General features: G+C 44.9%; 1 protein-coding gene across 1 annotated transcript in view; it reads right to left on the bottom strand.

Annotated features, from left to right (window-relative positions):
• C1_1H12orf42 (chromosome 1_1 C12orf42 homolog) overlaps positions 1-18361 on the bottom strand; it is a 1726734-nt gene extending 1708373 nt beyond the window's left edge. The window contains exon 1 of the mRNA XM_086933179.1: positions 18125-18361. Coding sequence (XP_086789305.1) covers positions 18125-18361 — 237 coding nt within the window. The remainder of the gene's footprint in view (positions 1-18124) is intronic.
• Positions 18362-20428: the final 2067 nt, after the last annotated feature.

Here is a 20428-nt window from a genome sequence, read left to right as displayed (position 1 = left end):
ATTAGGTGTCACAGTGCAAGGAGATTCCCAATGATGTAGCATGCCATCTCTTGTGGGTGGGATAAATAATCCTTAAAAAGGAATACCCCCCTTCAACCAGGCATTCTTCTGAGTCCCCTTTCTCCTTTTTTTTGTTTCAAGACCCAGGTGTTTATTTTGTGAAAGGTAAATGGTCTATTTTTCCAAGTAAAAAAGGCAGTTAAAAACTGCGTACATTGGCAGCAAAGGAATGTCGTATACATGTTTAAAATGCTATTTAAATGGGTGGCACTATAAGTGCTGCAAACCCACTAGTATAATTTAATTTACAGGCCCTGGGTTTATGTAGTACCACTTTACGAGGGTCTTGCACAGAGAAGTTTTAAGGTACGGGCAAAGTGGGCTCTGGCTTAGGGCCCCGGCCTTTCAGGGGGTCCCCTGACAAAGCCAACTCTATTCTGCACCGTTTTCCTTTAATTTATTTTTAATGTGGGCCATGGCAGAGTCTTCTAAAGACATTTTGCAAAGAAATGTTGTGTTTTTGTTTCATTCAACATCCATAAAAAAGTTTATTTTAGCTCAAAACGTGATCTCACATATTCCTATGTGGAATAGATTATTTGCAGTAATATTTGTAAGCTGCTGCTATTACAATATTGAAAACAAAGGTCACTATACATAAATATTAGATGTAAACACATTTAGAATTTGGACCCGTGTGCCTGTGCACTGTCAGTACCTGGCCAAAGAGAGCATGACACTGGATTATAAAGTCTAAGCTGTTCCCAGCTGGGGCCCCAAAAATTCATTTGGCCCAGGGCCCCCAATATCCTTATGATGCCCCTGGCCTTACAAGTAAATTAAATGTTCCAAACGGATGTAAGCCAGCTTTACCGTGTTTTAAAGGAAAGAGCACAAGCCCTTTAGCATTGGTTAGTAGTGGTAAATTGTGCAGTGTTCTACAGCCAGCAAAAATGAAGTCAGGAAAAACAGGAAGATAGAAGGCAAAAAGTTGGTGAAAACCACGCAAAGGATGGCAAGTCCAAAAGGCATGAAAAATGGAGGATATATACTCAAATAGAAAGGTGTTGATTGCAGGTCCACAATCTAATTGTGATTTTCCTGCTTGACCACTTTGTATGATCTTTAAGAACATACCTAACTTGTATGTCTTTCATCTCATTTATCTGTCAAAACTGTGAGTGATTAAAATTTGGTCCATGTGGGTATTAAGTTATATTGAAATGAAAATATGTGGCTGTAGTGCAGGTAAGGTAAATTTACTGTAAATTAAGCCTAAGTGGATAATAGCTAAAAGTAGAATTATACTAAAGATGGGGTAAGTTGATAGTTTCCAGGGAAACCACCTGCTGATACCACATACGTATTGTAATTGACCTGCACAAGCAGGTGACAAATGGTTGGTTGCATTTTACTCTACAAAAAAGGAAGACAGAATGAGTAATTGCCAGCAGGAACCTTTTTCAACATTTCAGGTGCGGCATGTACTGATCACATACCATTGATGCTTCCAGGTTTCAAAAGGGTTCTCTCTCAGTTAATTTCTCAGTTGTGCATGTTGCTCATAAGATAAATGTCCCTGTTGCTCTGGTATCCTGCAAACACAAGGAGATGATCGATGTAGCGCTGAAACTTTTCAGACACTCACCCCCAGTCTCAGATCTGGGTTAAAGAGGGCTGTTAGACCTAAACCGGTCCCAGGATGCTTGTTCCCCGGTCCAGGGAAGACATGGATTGGCAGTTCGGGCTGGACTGTTCCCATGATGAAACGGGGTCAAGACTGATTTGCATATATCTGTGTCTGAACTGGGGTGGCAGAGTGAGCTAAAGAATGATGATGGTTTCAACCCAGATCTGTGACTGGGGGTGAGTGTAGTGTCAGCGCTCCGCCCATCATCTCCTTGTGTTTGCTCTGGTATCCTGACAGTTTTCAGATGTTCCTTTATGCTCTGATCTTCGAGCATGCTTTGACTGATTCCTGAGATCAGAGATTATAAGGATGAATGGTATAATTTACCACAAGGGCTTTCACTAGGTACACACACAGCATTTCAGACATATTTTTAATTGTCATATTGTAGCTAGGCTGAGACTGCAGTGGCATACCAACATTCTAGAGATGACATTCCATGTGTTCAAGTGAGGTGACTGTTATTGAGAGATGTGCCTGGCTGTGATGCAGTTGGGTGATTCTTATCTCTGAATGAAGTAAACCTCCGGGACCATTAAAAGTGGTGTGAGTTCTCTTTGAATCATTATAAGATTTTGACGATGATTTTTTATTGGTCAGGCATAGAAGGGTCCAGATATGGGAGATTGAACCCAAAGGAATCTACGTGAATGAAGGAGTCGGCAGGTTGTAATGCCTAGAGGTAGTAGGCAGTGCAGGTTGAATACCATTATCAACATCTTTCAGTTCTGCACCGTGGTCAAGGCACCTAGGGGCCAGCAATACAGCGAGATTAATTAGGGTCATGTAACACACTGAGAGGCTGTAATACTGTGGAGTAGATAATGAGAAGCGAGCATTACTGGGTATTGCGTGTGCGAGTAACTTCATTACCACTACAGTATCAGGTGACGAGCTGCGAGGGAGGCATTACTACGAGAAAACAATCTGAGACGGACATTGCGCCCACTTCATTTGCAGATGACTTTGATCAAAATCACCTCAGTATCAGTTAAAACATATTGAGGCTGCGAGGGAAGCATTACTGGGGAGATAAATGTATGAGGCAAATACTGCTGTGCACTGCATGTGACTGGTTAGAATAAGCGAATGGCATTTGGGCCTTTGCCTGCGTTAAGGAGCCGGAGAGAAGTGAACTTCAAGGTGAAGGCTTTCTTTAAAAAATACTGTCCAGTGACATGCACTGAGCTACAATCTATTAAGCTCTCAGCAGCAGGGAATGAGCTTGTGAATCCAGGATGTGCCACACATGTAGTTACCATTTCTTGCTGAACACTCCAAATGCGTGAGCAAACAGTAGTGTACCCTCTAGATGGTGCCCGATTTCCAGCTCTGAGAAAGAAGGCACTGTTGTTGGGGGCATTGGGCAAGGAGGGACACCATGCCTTTAAGTATCTTCCATCAACAGGGTAAGTAGTCGAAGGATACTGGTTTTGCGTTGGCACAAATTCTATACGCAGCCACAATATACAACGGAAACTGTGGATGCATTTGTGTATAGACTGCGAGAACTGGATAATTTTCTCCTGCCCAATATAAACAAAATAATGTTGATGTAGTCAGGGGAAAAATATTTTTCTAAACTTGATTTAAGAAGTTCCTATTATCAAGTGAAGCTTCATCCACACTGTAAGCAATTCGCATCTTTCATTACATCAGAATGGCATTCAATTCACCAGACTCTAATTTCGACTAGCTGCCAATGTTTTACAGCGGCTCATGCCACAGGTTTTAATAGGTCTTACAAAAGTTGTATTTTTTTAAAAAATATATTCTTTTTTGGGGTGTAAATGAAGATGGACCCTGGGAGAAGTGTTGTCAGGGGTGGGAGAAGCAGGGTTAACTTTCCAGAGAGAAAAGTGTGTGTTTGTAATGCAAGAGGTTGAGAATTTAGGTTACTTCATCATCAGAGATAGCATAAAACCAAAGCGAAATATGGTGAGTGCAACTGGCAATGTGGAAGGGCCAAATGACAGAGATAAACCAAGGTCGTTTATGGGCTTAGTGGAGTACTACTCAAAATTTGTGCAGGATTTCGCTCCAAGACAGAACCCCTAAGAGAGTTATTACAGAAAGGCAGAAAATGTATTTGGGGTGAACTGCAACAGAAGGCATCTACATTGATTAAGGAGAATAGAGTCCAATCAGAGGTCCTGGTATCGTTTTAATAATTTTTAAGAACCATACTATGCCAGTGCTGTGGGCATTGTGGCGGTGTTAGCACAAATCAACAGCAAGAGGGAGAAGATGGTGGCTTTTGCCTCACGTTCTTTGACGGACACTGAGAGGAAGTACTCGGTCATTGAGCGTGAGGCATTGGCGGCCGCCAGTGCGACTAGGTATTTTTGTGGGGTAGTGTTTTCATATTGAGAACAGATCACAACCCACTTTTTAAGATCTTGGGACCGGATGCCACAAGAAACTGTTCGGGAAGATTGTTACAAGAATACATTTGTAGCGTACAATATGTACTTGGTTGGAGGAAAAAAGTGCTGAATTTCCTCTTAAGACAAAAATGCAAAACATATTGTCCTCCGAATTGAGGTGTGGTGGCTAATTTGTCTGATGTCATGGAAGGTTTAGGAAGTTTGTTATCCAAGAGAGAATGGATCATAGGTATGCAGAGTAATGAAACTTTGTAGAGTGTGGTGAAACTAGCTACAGGAATACTGAGGAGGAAGAGTACCCGACCAGAGGGACAAAGACCATACTTCAAGGTTATGGATGAGATGTCTGTGCAAGGTGAATACTTGTTGATGAGGGGTGAAAGGTTTGTGCCACCAGTATCATTTCAAGACAAGCTAATAGGTCTGGCTCACAAGGGACATTTAGGCCAAACACTGACTATCAAGAGAGCAAAACAGAAGTATGTTTTTGTGGCCTGTTATGGATAAACAAGTCAAGGAATGGGTGTAAAAATGTAAAAGTTGCAAAAAGTCCAGAAAGAGGTTGCATGTTGGGATTGGCAAAATGGAAGGAGTTCAACATGTAGTGAAAGCTGATTACGTTTGGGAAAAGGTTTGTTTAGATTGCATTGGCTATTCACTTGTTTTCATGATCACGAAAATTATGCTGCTGTGTTGGTGGATGCAATATCAAGGTGGGTGGAGGTGGTTTTTTATAAAACCTATGACTACTGATGCAACTATTAATGTTTTGAGCGAAGTGTTAATTCAAGAAAGTATTACAGCAGTGGTCCTCACTGATAAAGAAGGCAATTGACATCTCAGGAGATGGAAACATTATTGAAAAAGCTTGGGATAAGGTGTGCTTGTACTTCTCTTACAATCCTCAAGGTAATGGCTTGTAAGAAAGGGTCAACAAAATGATGAAAGGTACAATGCAATTAGCATGTACTGCTGGGGTCCAAGTGCAGAGGGCTATTAAAGAGATGCGACATTCCATATATAGATTTCTATTTCATTTGGGTATTATACAAACGTGGGAATTTGGTCTAATACCACTGAGGGAAAACTGATGTCCAAATCTTAGTAGGACTACAAACAGGCTTTATTAGTTTCTTTGTTTGTTGAGCCTTAAGGCCATATTGGCTCCTTACGAAAAGACTCCGTAATTGAAATTTTAGTCTCCAATTGCTTTTTAGAGTCATAACGACTTTTGTCTACAAGAATTTATTCACGTTACAATCAAGATTTTGGACTTATTGCTATTCCAAAGAGCCATGAAGAAGTTCCATTAATTATCTATACAGGAACGAAACTCGTTGGCTGTTGTATCTATGTCATCTATGAAATAAAAGTCAACAGAAAAATTAACTTTTTGGGACTGTACATCATGGGGCAGATTTATGAGTTCTGGCGCATCTCTGCAAATCAGCAGGGATGCGCCAGAACTGATGCGTCACGCAATTCCCTCCTTGCGGCACCACAGATGCGCCACATTTACAATGCGGCGCACCATGGTGCAAGGAAGGGCAGATGCATGACGCATCTTGTGGTGTACGGGCGGCGCATTGCTGGAGTAGCGTCGCAAGTGCGACGCAACTCCTTCAATGTAGAGAGGCCACCCATACATAACGTGGTGCGTCACTCCTTTCGCCTGCTTCAAGCAGGCGTAAGGATTTGACCCAGCAGCGTCGTAAAACTGACTCAGTGAAATCTTGTAGATTTCACTGCGTCAGTTTTACGGGGCTTTCCTACGAGGGAACGCCCACCCTGCAACAGAACGCCCACATGAAACCTGACGCAGGTTTCATGTGGCGCAGGGCTTTACAACGTGACGCATCTGCCTAGATGCGTCACGTTGTAAATAGGTTGCAGGGATGCGCCACGTTTCCGCGCCATTGCATGACGCAATGGCAGCGTAAACGTGGCGCAAGTCCGACATAAATCTGCCCCCTTATGTTTAGTGCACCTCCATTTCTTTAAAAAAAAATGGTTTAAATCTGTTTACAGAGGCACAATTAGGTGACAGGTGCTGGAGTTTTTGTGCACAAACGGCTTGATAAAGTGGCATTTACAGAGTGAGGTGCTACCATTTATGTCCGTCACCTTATAGCTTCTTTACATTATCACCAAACTGGTTCCATCTGTGAAGATGTTGCAGGGAAGAAACATGATTGTGGTAGCCAAAATAAAAAAGGAAGATTAATTCAGGTGGACAATGGACAACCCTGGAATCTTAGAAGGGTGGCCTTGTATCAGAAAAAATGTGATGTGAAATGCACGGCCAGGGATGGAGAAACTCAAGTTCGTCATGGTTACTTATGAATGACAATGATCTTTTAAAGTCACAAGTCATCACTGAGGCTCAGGTAAGAGAGTGTGTGTGTGACCTAGAAAACATAGTATGGGCAGAAATAGAAGTAAGACAAGAATAACTCCTGTTTATTTTGGGGATTATATAAGTGGGTAGAGCACTTCGTGAATATTGAGCATGATTTTAATCTTCAGTTTTATGGAAAGGAAATGAAAAGAGTTATATAGCATCCGTTAGTTTTGTTATAGTCTTATACTGTTTTCCTTATAGGGGCCAGGTTTGGACGGCATTGTACATGTTTGTGTGCCCTTGTGGTTGTCCTTCATGTTATTTCTTTTGGGTACTGTATGCTGAGAGGTTTTATCTTTGCTGGGTTTAGTTCACATCTTTATGTAGTGGGTAGTTGGTTTAGGGGCGTACATATATTATATTAAAGTGTTAGGTATCTATAGAAAATGTCGTGTTCGAATTTAGTAACATTATACAAGTGTAAAGAGAGTAGATGCGTCATGTTGTACTCAGCCAGTCTCAGCATATCTGAGACTGCAGTGACATGCCAATATTCTAGACATAACATATGAATATTTCATGTGTTCAAATAAGGTGACTCCTATTGAAAGCTGTGCATGGCTGAGATGCAATTGGGGGTTTCTTATCTCTAAATGAAATAACCTCCTTGAACATTCAAATGGTACAAGTTCTCAGTGTAGACATACAGGACCCTACACTGTCAATCATGGCATGATGCAACCCTGGTGAGCTCTGAAAATACTAAAAATTAGACATCTCTTAGAAAAACACGCTGTTGCTCTTTTGTTAGAAAAGCACACAGCTACTCTTCACTTTAACATTCTGGATGTCCAAGGAATCTGAATCTACGAAAATGGTTGGGTCTGCCTGTCTGCCCCTATGAGAATTTCTGGCACTTAAAAGCAAAACAAATAGAAAGTTCCAGTACTCGGTACTGGTGAGTACCAGCCTATTTAAAGAACTGAATAAGATAGTGAAACATCTCGTCTTTATCAGAAAAACCTCCAGTGCCACACTGCCGCCCAATTAATAAGAAAAGACCTGTCTGCAGATCACTGCTCACTGGGGAAAAACTGAGGTAAATATGCACTAGACATCGGCAAGGTTGGCTGCCTTCATCTCAAAACCAAAATCCTAAACTTTCACACTTGCATGTTTGTAATCAAATAACTAAAATCCAACAGTGTATTTTTAACTTCAGTGCGTCTGTGGGATATTGGTCGATGCTGCGGAGGGCTTTAAAGGAAACTCTGGTGCGAGCACCAGAGGGTTTCCTTTTTAGGTCTCGACCTAAAGCAATGCTTGTTTGTCAAGATTCTAGTAAGCAGTACGAAAACTCTACCAAAACTGCGGATTAGACACAGTTCAAGTGAGACAGGTGCGTGCACAAACCAGCCACGTGACACACCACCATTTGTCTGTGCCTCGCATCAGACTTCAAAGGAATGCGCTCCCGCTCCGGCTATCTTTCTCTTCCTTCCTCACCCGCCTTTTCTATAATCTTGACTCGCTTCTCTCCCTATACAGTGTCTTTCCCTGCTCTCGCGTTGGTCTGGCCGTGTCTCGCGTCTCCAGCCCCCTCCTCCCACACCGTGTCTAGGCCCTCCCCAGCCGCCCCTGTGCAGCGGCCACATACCTGGCCCCAGAAGGTCAATAAACTGTGTAATTGCTGACCTCAAAGGAATGTGCTCCCCCGCCTCCGCCACAGCAATTACGAGATCTTGTTATTTTATTTACCCATCCCCATGTTTTTCTTCCTTTCCATTACGTCTTTTCCCGCTTCATTGCACGTAGCTTCCTCTTTTTTCAACTATCACCTTACATTTTCTTCATTTTATTTACCCATTTCTGCTCCTGTTTCTAACATTCCTCATCCTCTCACCCTGTCTTTTCCTATCTCTCTTCCTCTTGATTCGCACTGTCCTTTTATCCTCTTTCTTTCTCTCTGTCATAAGCTGCACTTTTCCTTCTCCAAAGCCCTGTTTTCGCCTCCCACTCGTATCTACCTCCATCAATCCTTTCCTTCTTATATTTTGCATGCAAAACAAAACCACTTTCTCCACAAACAGCCCTTTTATCCAGTCTCGCCTCTGGCTGTCTTTACATGCTTACACTCTTCTTCGACAGACCACTCAAACTGCCCCCCTTTCACACAGACCACACACACTGGCTCCCTCGCACACAGACCACACCACACACTGCTGCACACCACACACACTGCTGCACGCCTCACACAGCTGCACGCCACACACTGCTGCACACCTCACACTGCTGCACGATGCACGCCACACACTGCTGCACGCCTCACACTGCAGCATGCCACACGCTGCTGCATGCCACATACTGCTGCACGCCACACACAGCTGCACGCCTCACACTGCTGCACGCCTCACACTGCTGCACGCCACACACTGCTGCACGCCACATACTGCTGCACGCCTCACATTGCTGCACGCCTCACATTGCTGCACGCCTCACAATGCTGCACACCACACACTGCTGCATGCCACACACTGCTGCACACCACACACTGCTGCATGCCTCACACTGCTGCATGCTGCACACTGCTGCACGCCTCACACTGCTGCATGCTGCATGCCACACACTGCTGCATGCCACACACTCCTGCACGCCAGACACTGCTGCACGCCTCACACTGCTGCACGCCTCACACTGCTGCATGCCACACACTGCTGCACGCCTCACATTGCTGCACGCCTCACACTGCTGCACACCACACAATGATGCACGCCACACACTGCTGCATGGCACACACTGATGCATGCCTCACACTGCTGCACGCTGCACACTGCTGCATTACTCACACTGATGCATGCTGCACACTGCTGCATGCTGCACACTGCTGCACGGCACACTGCTGCATTCCTCACACTGCTGCACGTCTCACACGTCTCACACTGCTGCACGCCACACACTGCTGCACGCCACACACTTCTGGACGCCTCACACTGCTGCAAGCTGCACACGTTATGTTATCCACATTTGTATAGCGCACAACTGCCCCAGCAAAGGGGTGTCCCGGCGCTTTGGACAGGTAAAAAGCACAACACAACAGACATCAGATAATCAGATGGACAGAAAGCAGAATCCTAAGATACAGAAGGGAAGAAATGGGTTTTTATAGCTCTCCTGAACTCCAACAAATTATCCAATGCACGCGTTTGAGATGGAAGTGAGTTCCATAACTTAGCAGCTAAAACTCGAAAGGAGCGTCCCCCAACACGGCAGAGCTTAAACTGCGGCACCACAACCAGATTTTGACCCAAAGACCTTAGTGACCGAGGTGGTACATAAGGAATAAGAAGGTTCTCCAGTAACTGGGGGGAGGACAATTTGAGGATCTTGAAAGGCAGGCAAAGAATTTTAAAATCGATCCGTTGTACCATAGGCAACCAATGTAATGACCGTATAGTTTCCTTCACGGAACAGAACCTCGGAAGACCCACCAAGGCTCTAGCGGCAGCGTTTTGGACACGCTGCAGCCGGGTGATTTCTGCCTGATTGGCCCCACAACAGGAGCGAACTGGCATAATCGAGCCGTGATAGGATGGTGGGTTGCAGGATTATCTGCCTAGTAGGGGCATCAAAAAATTTCAGAAAAGGCCTGAGCTCTCTCAAGATTCTGAAACAAGTGGCTGCCACATTTTTTGTATAACTACAAAAGCTAAGGGCAGAGTCCAGCCAGACACCCAGGTTTTTAGCCTCCGACACCAAGGTTGGAGTAACACCTAGCTCTGGAGGCCACCATTCATCGCCCCATAGGCTGCTCTGTTTACCCATGATCAAAACATCTGTCTTCTTAGCATTGAGCTGAAGACAGTTATCTGTCATCCAGCCCGCTACTGCCAGAAGTCCAGCCCGAAACCTAGGGGCCTCAAGGTCAGCCCTCCCACTCAGTGTCACCGCCAGCTGCGTGTCGTCAGCGTAAGAGACCATATTAATGCCCCAACGCTTGGCGACCGCAGCCAGCGGTTGCACATACAGATTAAACAAAGTGGGGCTCAGTGCTGACCCCTGAGGCACTCCCTGTCCGAGAGCATAGGATTTAGACTCAAAGGGCGGAATCGCTACCTTGAATGACCGATCAGCCATAAATGACCGGAACCAGTCAAATGCAGCACCAGAGATACCAGCCTGCTCCAGACGTTGCAGCAAAATCGAGTGTGAGACCGTGTCGAACGCGGCGCTCAGGTAAAGTAACACCAGTGCCGCAATCTGACCGGAATCAAGCACTGACCGCAGATGTTCCGTCATCGAGAGCAGAGCTGTCTCGGTGCTGTGACCGGCATCAAAACCATTCTGGATAGGATCTAAGATTTCGGCACTGTGAAGATGTTCTGACAGCAAGCTATTGACATGGGCCTCTGCCACCTTTGCAACCCTTGGCAGCAAGGAGATAGGACGATAATTCTCCAATTTAAGGGGGTCTGACGTAGGTTTCTTTAAGATTGGGGTAACAAAAGCCTGTTTCCATTTAATTGGCATAATGCCCGAGGAAAAGGACAGGTTGATGAGCTGACATAGAGGGGGAGACAAAGAATGGAAGGTTCCCTAAACTGCGCTGGTCTAAGAGGGTCTGCAGGAGAGCCTGATTTTACTTTAGTAGCCAACCTGTTAAAACCTCCTCCGATAAGCATGGAAAAGTCAATAGGACTGCATTCGTGGGCAAGATAGCTCTTGATGCCTCGCTCGGAAGAGTAGAGCAAGGGAAAGAACGATAAATAGTCTGAACCTTTTCCAGGAAGAAAGCCACTAGATTTTCACAGTGAGATTCAGAACAAATTTCTGCTATAGGCGCTCTTTTCACAGTCAAGTCCTTCAAAACGTTAAAGATCAATTTCGACTCATTAGAGCTATTTTTGAACTCCTCAGAGTAATAGGCCGCACGGGGCCTACATAGGGCTCTGTGATAGGTTTTAAGTTTGGTGAGGTATATGGTCTTTCTCCCAGCTTTATAGGATTTCCGCCAAACCCTCTCAGCTTGTTTACATTCTTTCTTCAGCAGTGTCAAGGCATTATAGTACCATGGACTTGGTTCGGAGGAACGACATTTGCTCCAAGTGGCAGGAATAAAGATATCTAAGGCCCGGCTAATCCAGGCACAGAAGGTATCATAACCAGATTCTACCTCATTAAAGGAACCAAGCGGATTTTCGACAAGAAGACGATGAAAATCATCAAGCTTCAATTTTTTCCAAGGACGTTTGAAAATGACTCTATCTGAAGGTTTGAAAGGAAGATCACCAATCGTGAGATGCAATTTCACTAAAAAGTGATCAGACCAAGCGACTGGGCTTGGCTGCAGCACCTTGGCCCCCACCAGATTCGAGAATATGGGGTCCAATATATGCCCACCCACATGTGTAGGGTGAGTGACCAGCTGGCTTAACTGTAGTGCCTCCATATCTGCAGTGAAGCTGTTGATCGAAGAAGTGAGGTGACGATCCAGATGGAGATTGAGATCTCCGAGAATGCTAAAATGAGCGGAGCCCATAGCAAGAGAACTAACCATTTCAGGAAAAGCTTTCCTGAAGGCAGTATCATTGCAAGGCGGCCGGTACACCAAGAGCCCAGAGAACAAAAAATGATGGCTGATCGTGACCTTGAAGTGTGCACTCTCACAGCCAACCAAATTCAGTACCTTCCAGACACACGGATAGCAAGACTTGACTATGATAGCAATCCCCCCTCCCCTCGAAGTACGATTATGTGTATAGATGGAATAGCCCTGCTGGAGTGCCAGATTCACTACAGCTGTAGCCTCCTCCGATAGCCACGTTTCAGTCATGAGGAGAACATCTGGTGCCTCTTCCAGAATGAGATCGTGGATCGCAGCATGATTTTTAACCATCGATCTCACATTTAGGTGTAAGACACTGAGTTCTCGGTGGGTCAAAGACCCTGACTGTGGTAGATCAACACTGCTGCATTACTCACACTGCTGCATGCTGGACACTGCTGCACGCCTCACACTGCTGCATGCCTCACACTGCAGCACACCTCACACTGCAGCACGCCTCACACTGCAGCACGCCTCACACTGCAGCATGCATCACACTGCTGCATGCTGCACACTGCTGCATTACTCACACTGCTGCACGCCACACACTGCTGCATGCCTCACACTGCTGCACACCTCACACTGCTGCACGCCTCACACTGCTGCAAACCTCACACTGCTGCACGCCTCACACTGCTGCATGCCTCACACTGCTGCATGCCTCACACTGCTGCATGCTGCACACTGCTGCATTACTCACACTGCTGCATGCTGCACAGTACCGCATGACTCACACTGCTGCACGCCTAACACTGCTGCATTACTCACACTGCTGCACGCCACACACTGCTGCACGCCACACACTCCTGCATGCCTCACACTGCTGCACGCCTCACACTGCTGCACCCCTCACACTGCTGCACGCCTCACACTGCTGCACGCCTCACAACACAACCACATCACTCAGGGACACCACCATATCACTCTAGGACACCACCACATCACTATAGGACACCACCACATCACTCTGGGACACCGCCTCATCACTAAAGGACACCACCACATCATTATAGGACACCACCACATCACTCTGGGACACCACCACATCACTCTGGGACACCACCACATCACTCAGGGACACCACCACATCACTCAGGGGAACCACTGAGGGGCACCACCACATCACTCAGGGACACCACCACATCACTCACAGACAACACCACATCACTCAGGAACACCACCACATCACTCTGGGACAGGGAAACCACCACCACATCACTTAGGGGCACCTTACATTACTCAGGGGTATCACACAGTGGCACCACCACATCACTCAGGGACACCACCACATCACTCAGGGACACCACCACATCACTCACAGACACCACCACATCACTCAGGAACACCACCACATCACTCAGGGACACCACCACATCACTCAGGGACACCACCACATCACCATGGGACAACGCCACATCACTCTGGGACACCACCACATCACTATAATACACCACCACATCACTCAGCCCAACCACATCATCACTCAGCACCACAACAGCATCACTCAGCACCATAACAGCACTGCCCTTGCTTGCTACCAACAAGCATTGCCATAGCCAATAGGACTCGCATTAGGAAAGTGTAAGCTACTGGCTTTGCGAATAACAATGTTAATAATTTATATATTTTCAAAGCCAACTCATATTTTAAAAAATTGTCATTTACAATACCAATAGCTCACACTTTCCTAATGCGAGACCTATTGCATTGCAAATTATTGTTTATTTTTCAGGTCTGGCTGCTGGAGACTTTTTTGTTATGTTAATTGACGATCAACACGCAGCTAATGAGGACTCCCATTGACCCTGGTTTTATTTGTTCTCGTCGAGGGCACTAAACCCACCCATATTAGTGGTGTTGCGCTTTTTTATCTTGACAAGTGGGAGAATGTTGGCTGGTAGACATTTTGTGGATCCTTGCCAATTGTATACGTTTATGTCACTGAAATGCAATTAAAGATCATGATTTTAGGCAAACTTAGAGGTTTGAGTAAGAAAACCTCAAGGAATCCTTGCATGGCACACAATGCTGTTCCCCCCACCTACCCCCACCCTCACACTGTCTAGTTTTTAAAAATGTTCTGGTTTGGGAAGTTTACCCTAGGAGTCCAGCCCTAAATACTGCAGCTACTACTATTTCTAAACCAGGTCTTTTTTACAAGAAATGTTGATGTCTCCCTGTTGTGCTTTGGGCCATTTTCTGTCAAAAGCACTAGGCCTGCCCATACAAGCAACACCATCTTTATCAGGACACTTGAGGAAATGCTGGGTGGTAGGACATTTATGACTCCCTGCAATTTCCAGAACTTTCTTCCATGGAAATATGAGTAACTTGTGAGTTTTGAGACAAGGGTTGAGGTTTTCAAGAGCTTCTGGAAAAAAAACCTGATGAGAGCCATGCAAGTCATGCCACCATGAACTTCCTGGGGTGTCTAGTTTTAATAAATGGACAGGTTTGGAAGGTGTCCCTAGGTTACACAGCCACCAACAGTGCAGAAAATTGTGTTTTTTTGGGTGGAAAATGTTCTGTCCGTGTTGCTGGACACCCAGTGGTTTCTACTTTTCAGAAATGTCTGGTTATGGTAGGTTTTCCTTGGTGACATCTGAGCTGGAGATTTTCATCCACAGCTACCCATGTTGTAAAAAAAAAGCATGGATTCTGCTGGGTAAAATATGATGTTTCCAAGTCGGGTTTTTGTGTATACTGTATCCCAAGCACTAGACCTAGCTACACAAGTGAGGTGCCATTTATATCACGAGACATGTGGGAACACAGAATAGTAGAACATTTGTTATCACAAAATTGTTTTTTCTGCATTTGTGCCTTCCAAATGTAAACCTGTGTGCAAGAAGGAAGACATTTTGCAAAATGCCCTCTGAGTTACATGCTAGCATGGGTACACATGAAGTCAGAGATGTACAAATAACCACTGCTCCCAAACTCTATATCTGATGTAAGTTTCAGAAATACATAGGTTTTCCTCACACACATTTTTCACTCTTTATATTTTACCATATGAATTGCTCTATACTCAGTGCACAATGAAAACCCATTGTACGGTCCAGTTCAGTTGGCTATGGGTACCTCGGGTCCTTGGAGAACCGACATCATCTATATATCATTATAACCAGAAGGGTATAGGGGACGTAATGGTGTACTGATTTTATAAAGCAGCCATTGTAAAAAGAAGTAACAGATGAAAACGTGGTCACAAATGGCTGTTTTTTCTTACTCATTTTCAATATTTCTTTTTTATTTCAACAGTCAGTTTCTTTGGGAGAATCTGGAGGGATCTACTCAAATGTCCCCTTGCTAAATTCTGGAGTTTGTGTTCTTTTCAGGAGTACATATCCTTCTGTGACCACCCATGGGTTCTTACTAGTTTCCACCATGACTGAAAGTTGGTTGAAAGCACAAAATTAGGAAAAATAGGCAACCTCGTAGAAAAAAGTTTTTGGTTTTATTCAGCTCTGCTTGTTCCTGAAATTGTGGAAGTTGGTGATTTTAGTACAGCAAATGTGTTATTGATATCGTTTTTAGGAAAACTAAACAACTTCTTGTGCAGCACTTTTTTCCTATTTTTCAACCAAAAATTAAGATTTAACCATATTTTGACTATTACCTCGGTGCCCTCCATGGGAATCCATAACTGTGGCTACCCTTAGAATACTCATGAGGTTGGGAAAGAAGCACAGACATTTGGTGTGGATGCTTTACGTGTGAAAAAAGGTTATGGAGGCATATGCACAAAGTACCCCAAATAGCCAAAAGGGGTCTGCACTGCGGTGGAAACGCCTTAGCTAACTTGGTGATAAAGTTTCACCTTTATAGTTCCTCTCTATAAATGCATTAACATAGGGTTTTACAGTGACACAGCTATGAACTCATCCTCTAAATACTCCTATAGAAGGACTGACTACATAAGAAACTATGGCGGGTGGCAGAGCACACGCACAGACATGTGTAAATGTAAATGTAAATGTAAATGTAAATGTATAGGCATTTATATAGCGCACTACTTACCCGTAGGGTCCCAAGGCGCTTCGACCTCTGCGAAACCCTTCCTGGCTTCCCTGAGAGATGGTCCCTTATTGGGTATCTCCAGGGTGAGACCAGGCATCCCCGGCGGTCTGGTGGGGCCGTTAGTGAAGATGAGGCAAGCTAATGCCCAGAGTTGCCGAGTGTGATCGCTGATCATAGTAGGCACCGAGGTGAGAGAATTATCGAGTCCGCTGACCCTGGTCCAGAAACCTGCCGCGCCAGGAATCGAACCCTGGTCCCTGGCCGTCCTCTGCTCTTGGGTCTGCCGCCTCTAACCAGTGAGCCACACTACTACGCGTGCATCTCTATATATTATTATTGAATGCTATACAAGCATAGAATGATACCTCTTTTGAAAAACATCACACTTACTTTAACAGTAGCAGGCATAGATTTGACATGCTTTTAGAACATGACTCAAGAGTAAAAGACTTACTAAGTTCCACCTGACCCGTGCATTGAACACAGGTAATCTCTTACTGAAGGGCTGTTCTTTTAAAACTGACACTGGCAGCACAATTAACTCTTTAAATGTTGATCAAATCTCTTTTGTTGAGGCGTTGTTCTGAAATCCTTACTATTGAGCTTGTAAAGAACTCTCTAGATGTAAATATGTAGTTTGGGGCAAAGAGCTCAACCCTGGAGTCCTCATTTCAAAGCAACACCAGTGAGGCCGGTTTAAAGGAAGAGTAACACAAGCAGATATATTTATTGCCACAAGGTAGAACATTTTGGAAAAGGCCAGTTTAGACTTTAAGGGGCCAAGTCACAGAGGCATTTATGAGAACCAGGAAGTAGTATTTCTAACATACTCTTACAAAGCCTCTGTGAATTGGTCCCAAAACATCAAACTCTTGATTAGTAACAGTGCCTAGAGAGCATATTCCTTTCCTTAAGTAGTAACAGCAAACGAACATTCACGAAATAATACAATGTGTCAACCATTTTACACATTTTGAGGCCATGTCACAAAGACATGTAAGTGTAGGTAAAGTAGCAATATAGGGCTTAATTACTGAGTAGGCATCTACATCTCCTGGTTCCATCGCTGATACCTTTGCCACCAGAATGCATCTTCCGCATACGTCCAAAAAGTTAATGTTGCAGTAGGTCTCAAAACCACACCGTGCAGAAATGCTGGCACCTGCAGTTGGGAATTCTTTGTCGCTACAACCCTTGTTGCCTAAGAAACTAAGCACGTGCACAGTTTTTCTTGGGATCGGTATCTATTTTACCGTGTGAGCATAGTGTTCTGAAATATGGCACTTTAAGTTATATCACCCATATCTTAAAGCACCAGTGCTTTAAATGGAAACATAGATGTGATGGTACTCACTGTCTAGAGTACCTGTTTCCTCCTACAAAGTGCCAGTACTCTCTCATTAAATGTATTGTAACAGTGCTGAGAAATACGTTATTCTCCACTTCAAATGGAAGAAGTCCAAGTAATTGGTACCAGATAGTACCTGCTCATTTAAAACAGTTATTTGTACATATCTATACTCAAACAGCTACTGGCATAATGGCAAAACTGTGCCATTTCACGGTCCTTGGTTAGGGATTGGATCTGAAATTTTAAAAAAAACCTGATTATTGGCACCATATACAATTTCGGTAAGCTAAAGGTCAAATAACCCCACAGTATGGTTTTATGTTATTGGTTCATCCTGGCCGTTCACATTGTAAGCAGAGAACACCTAAGGAATGTTTCCCATGGGAGTTGCTTGTTTGGCTTGATGGGGGAGTCGAAGGGCATGAAACAAGGGCGGCCTGCGCCATCTTGCCCCTGAAGCAGAGTTTTCTCTTTAACAGGGAAGCGGCCATCTATGCTGAAGGGCGGGTGTACTGAAAAGACCATCGGGTGAAAGTCCATCAACTGGCACTTTCCTGCGAACCTTGCGAATTTTCAAGCTCAATCTGGTACATTTTTATTACATTTTTTGCAGTAAACCTTTGGAAGGTAGGTGAGGGTTGCTTTTACATCCTACCTTGAAATGAGATTAGTCCCCAACCCATCACCGACCCTCCCCCACACACCACCTCCAAACGCACGGTAAACTCACCTGGTATAATGCAGAATTATTAAACACAAATTGCTTGAACGAGTTCTCTCTGGGGGGTGGACAAGGCTGCCGTGTCCGAATGCTCCAGGGCTTCACAGTTTTCCGCTTTTCGTGTGAAAATCGGATTCTTCGCCTCTTGCTGTACCCATGCATAGCGCCCAGAGCCGGCTGGAGTGGCTGGTACTTCTTCTGCGAGAACATTCTAGGCGCCTTTAACTTCCCTTCAAGCTGCTTCATCACAGCTTCAAAGCTTTTCCCACCGCGTCTCTGTGACAGTAAGCCTCAACCTGGAAACGTAACTAGGACAACAGGTTTCTACAGGAGAAATGAAGTGTTTCCGTGAAAGGCCTCGCTGGAGAGCCGGGCGTGGGTCATGCTTCTCGGATATTCCCACCCAGCACATGAGCTCATCCTGTCAATGATAAACCATGGGAGGAACGCAGAGCTCCAAGGCGCGGGAAGTGAAGGAGAGCAGGGAGCCCTCCGACGCTTAAGGAAGACGAGCAGCAGCGGTGAGTCAAGGAAAGATGGCCCGGGGCTCCAATGGAAGGGTCTATCCCAGTCTCCCTGCACGCGGGCATTGCATGCGGCCTTACGCAGAGGGCCTGCAGCATCGTATGTTACTTGACGTTTCATAAGCCATGCAGGGGCTTCCAGGGCTCACCGTGCTGCATTGTAAAGAAGGGAAGCCAATGCCATAGCCAGCCTTCAACAATGAGCCATGCCTAGTGCTTTACTTTATGATTGTAGCCATAGGCGCTACACGTCGAAGGCCATACATGTACCTAGAAACAATTGTGGAGATCACCGAAGCACTGTGCTTTGCAAATGCATTTCAAACGCAGAAGCAAATGGATTAGTTTAACAAGTCCTGTCCTGGCCTTAATGTGAGCAAGACTTTTGGGCATCTGATAGAAAGAAAAAAAAAGCAACAACAAAAACATGAATCCGTGGCATTTAGAGGGACCACTCATACGGAGTCTATCCACTACTTGCAGCTGTGGAGAAAAATAGTATTGTGTCATCACATGCCATTGATTTATACACAGGACAGTGTCAAGGGAACAATAGTTTACACCACCCGATAGGAATGGATGTTTATGTGTGTAGGTATATACGTGGTTTTTCTACAGTACAAATCTAGCTAAAAGGTAGCAGAGCACTACATGTGGTTAGAGACAAGCTTTACAGAGGTGACTAATCAACTGTTTGCTAAATTGTAGCAGCTTTGGGGCAGTCTTGATGGATAACGTGCCTTTTGTGCCCGATTCTCGGCACTAGATAGGAAAGGCCTGTTGTCCTGTTTTTTATTTTTTACACTTCTTAGTCTGCAAGCTGATGGAGACCTGTCTGAGGGTGTGCCAATAGCAATGGTGAGCTAGAGTGAGTCAGATGATAGGGGTGCTGCACATGATGGCTTTGTAAATGATGCAGCTGGTTTTGAAGATGGTGTGGCCGGCAGGAAGAGCCCATGGAATTCCATCAGGATGGGGGTGGTGTGATCATATTTCTTCAGGCTGTGTATGAGGCATGCTGTGGGTTGTAAGATGCCCCTAAGGGGTGTCAATGTGAATTCTGAGAAGCCATGGAGCAGGGCATTACCACTGTACAGATGCAAGAGTACAAGGACTTGAACAGCAGTTCTGAAGTTGCTTTCTGGAAGAAACAGTGTGACTTTCTTTAGAGGAGAGCCAGGTCATCTTTATTTTTTGGGAAGTGTGTTCCTTGAGGTTGAGATTGGTGTCCAGGGTGAATCCAAGTAACTTGCCATTCGGTGAGAGTTGGTGTTCAAAGCAAAGCCATGAAGGGTCATGTCATTGACCAGGTTTGTGCTAAATCTTATTTGTTGTTTTTGACAAAAAACAGGAATTCTGTCTTGGATGGGTTGAGCTTCAGGTAGGTGCTGCACATCCAGGTCTGGATGACGTGCTAGCAGTGTTTGAGGCATAGAATGTCTGAAGCAGAGGAGACTTTCAAATAGTGTTGCATATCATTGGCATATTGGTGAATCTTGAGGCTGTTATCTGTGAGTAGGGCATCCAGCTGCTCCATGAGAAGGTTGAAGATGACAGGAGACAGCATGGAATTGTGAGAGACTCCACACATGATAGGAATATTTTATAATTTTCCCAAAAATGTTCTACAGCATCGGCAAACAGCATTTGCAAAGCCAATAGGTCCAAAAGGTGAAAGCTATCATCTTTACCAATGCTTGTTGTAATAGCACCTGATGTAACTTGTTCTAGCTCCAAGGAACAGCTGTGAAGAGCAGGTCTTCTTGGTGACAGACTACTATGTCCAGAT

The sequence above is a fragment of the Lissotriton vulgaris genome, chromosome 1_1 (assembly GCF_964263255.1).
Source record: "Lissotriton vulgaris chromosome 1_1, aLisVul1.2, whole genome shotgun sequence".
NCBI classification, from domain to species: Eukaryota; Metazoa; Chordata; class Amphibia; order Caudata; family Salamandridae; genus Lissotriton; species Lissotriton vulgaris.
This window is presented reverse-complemented; position numbering and strand designations above follow the sequence as displayed.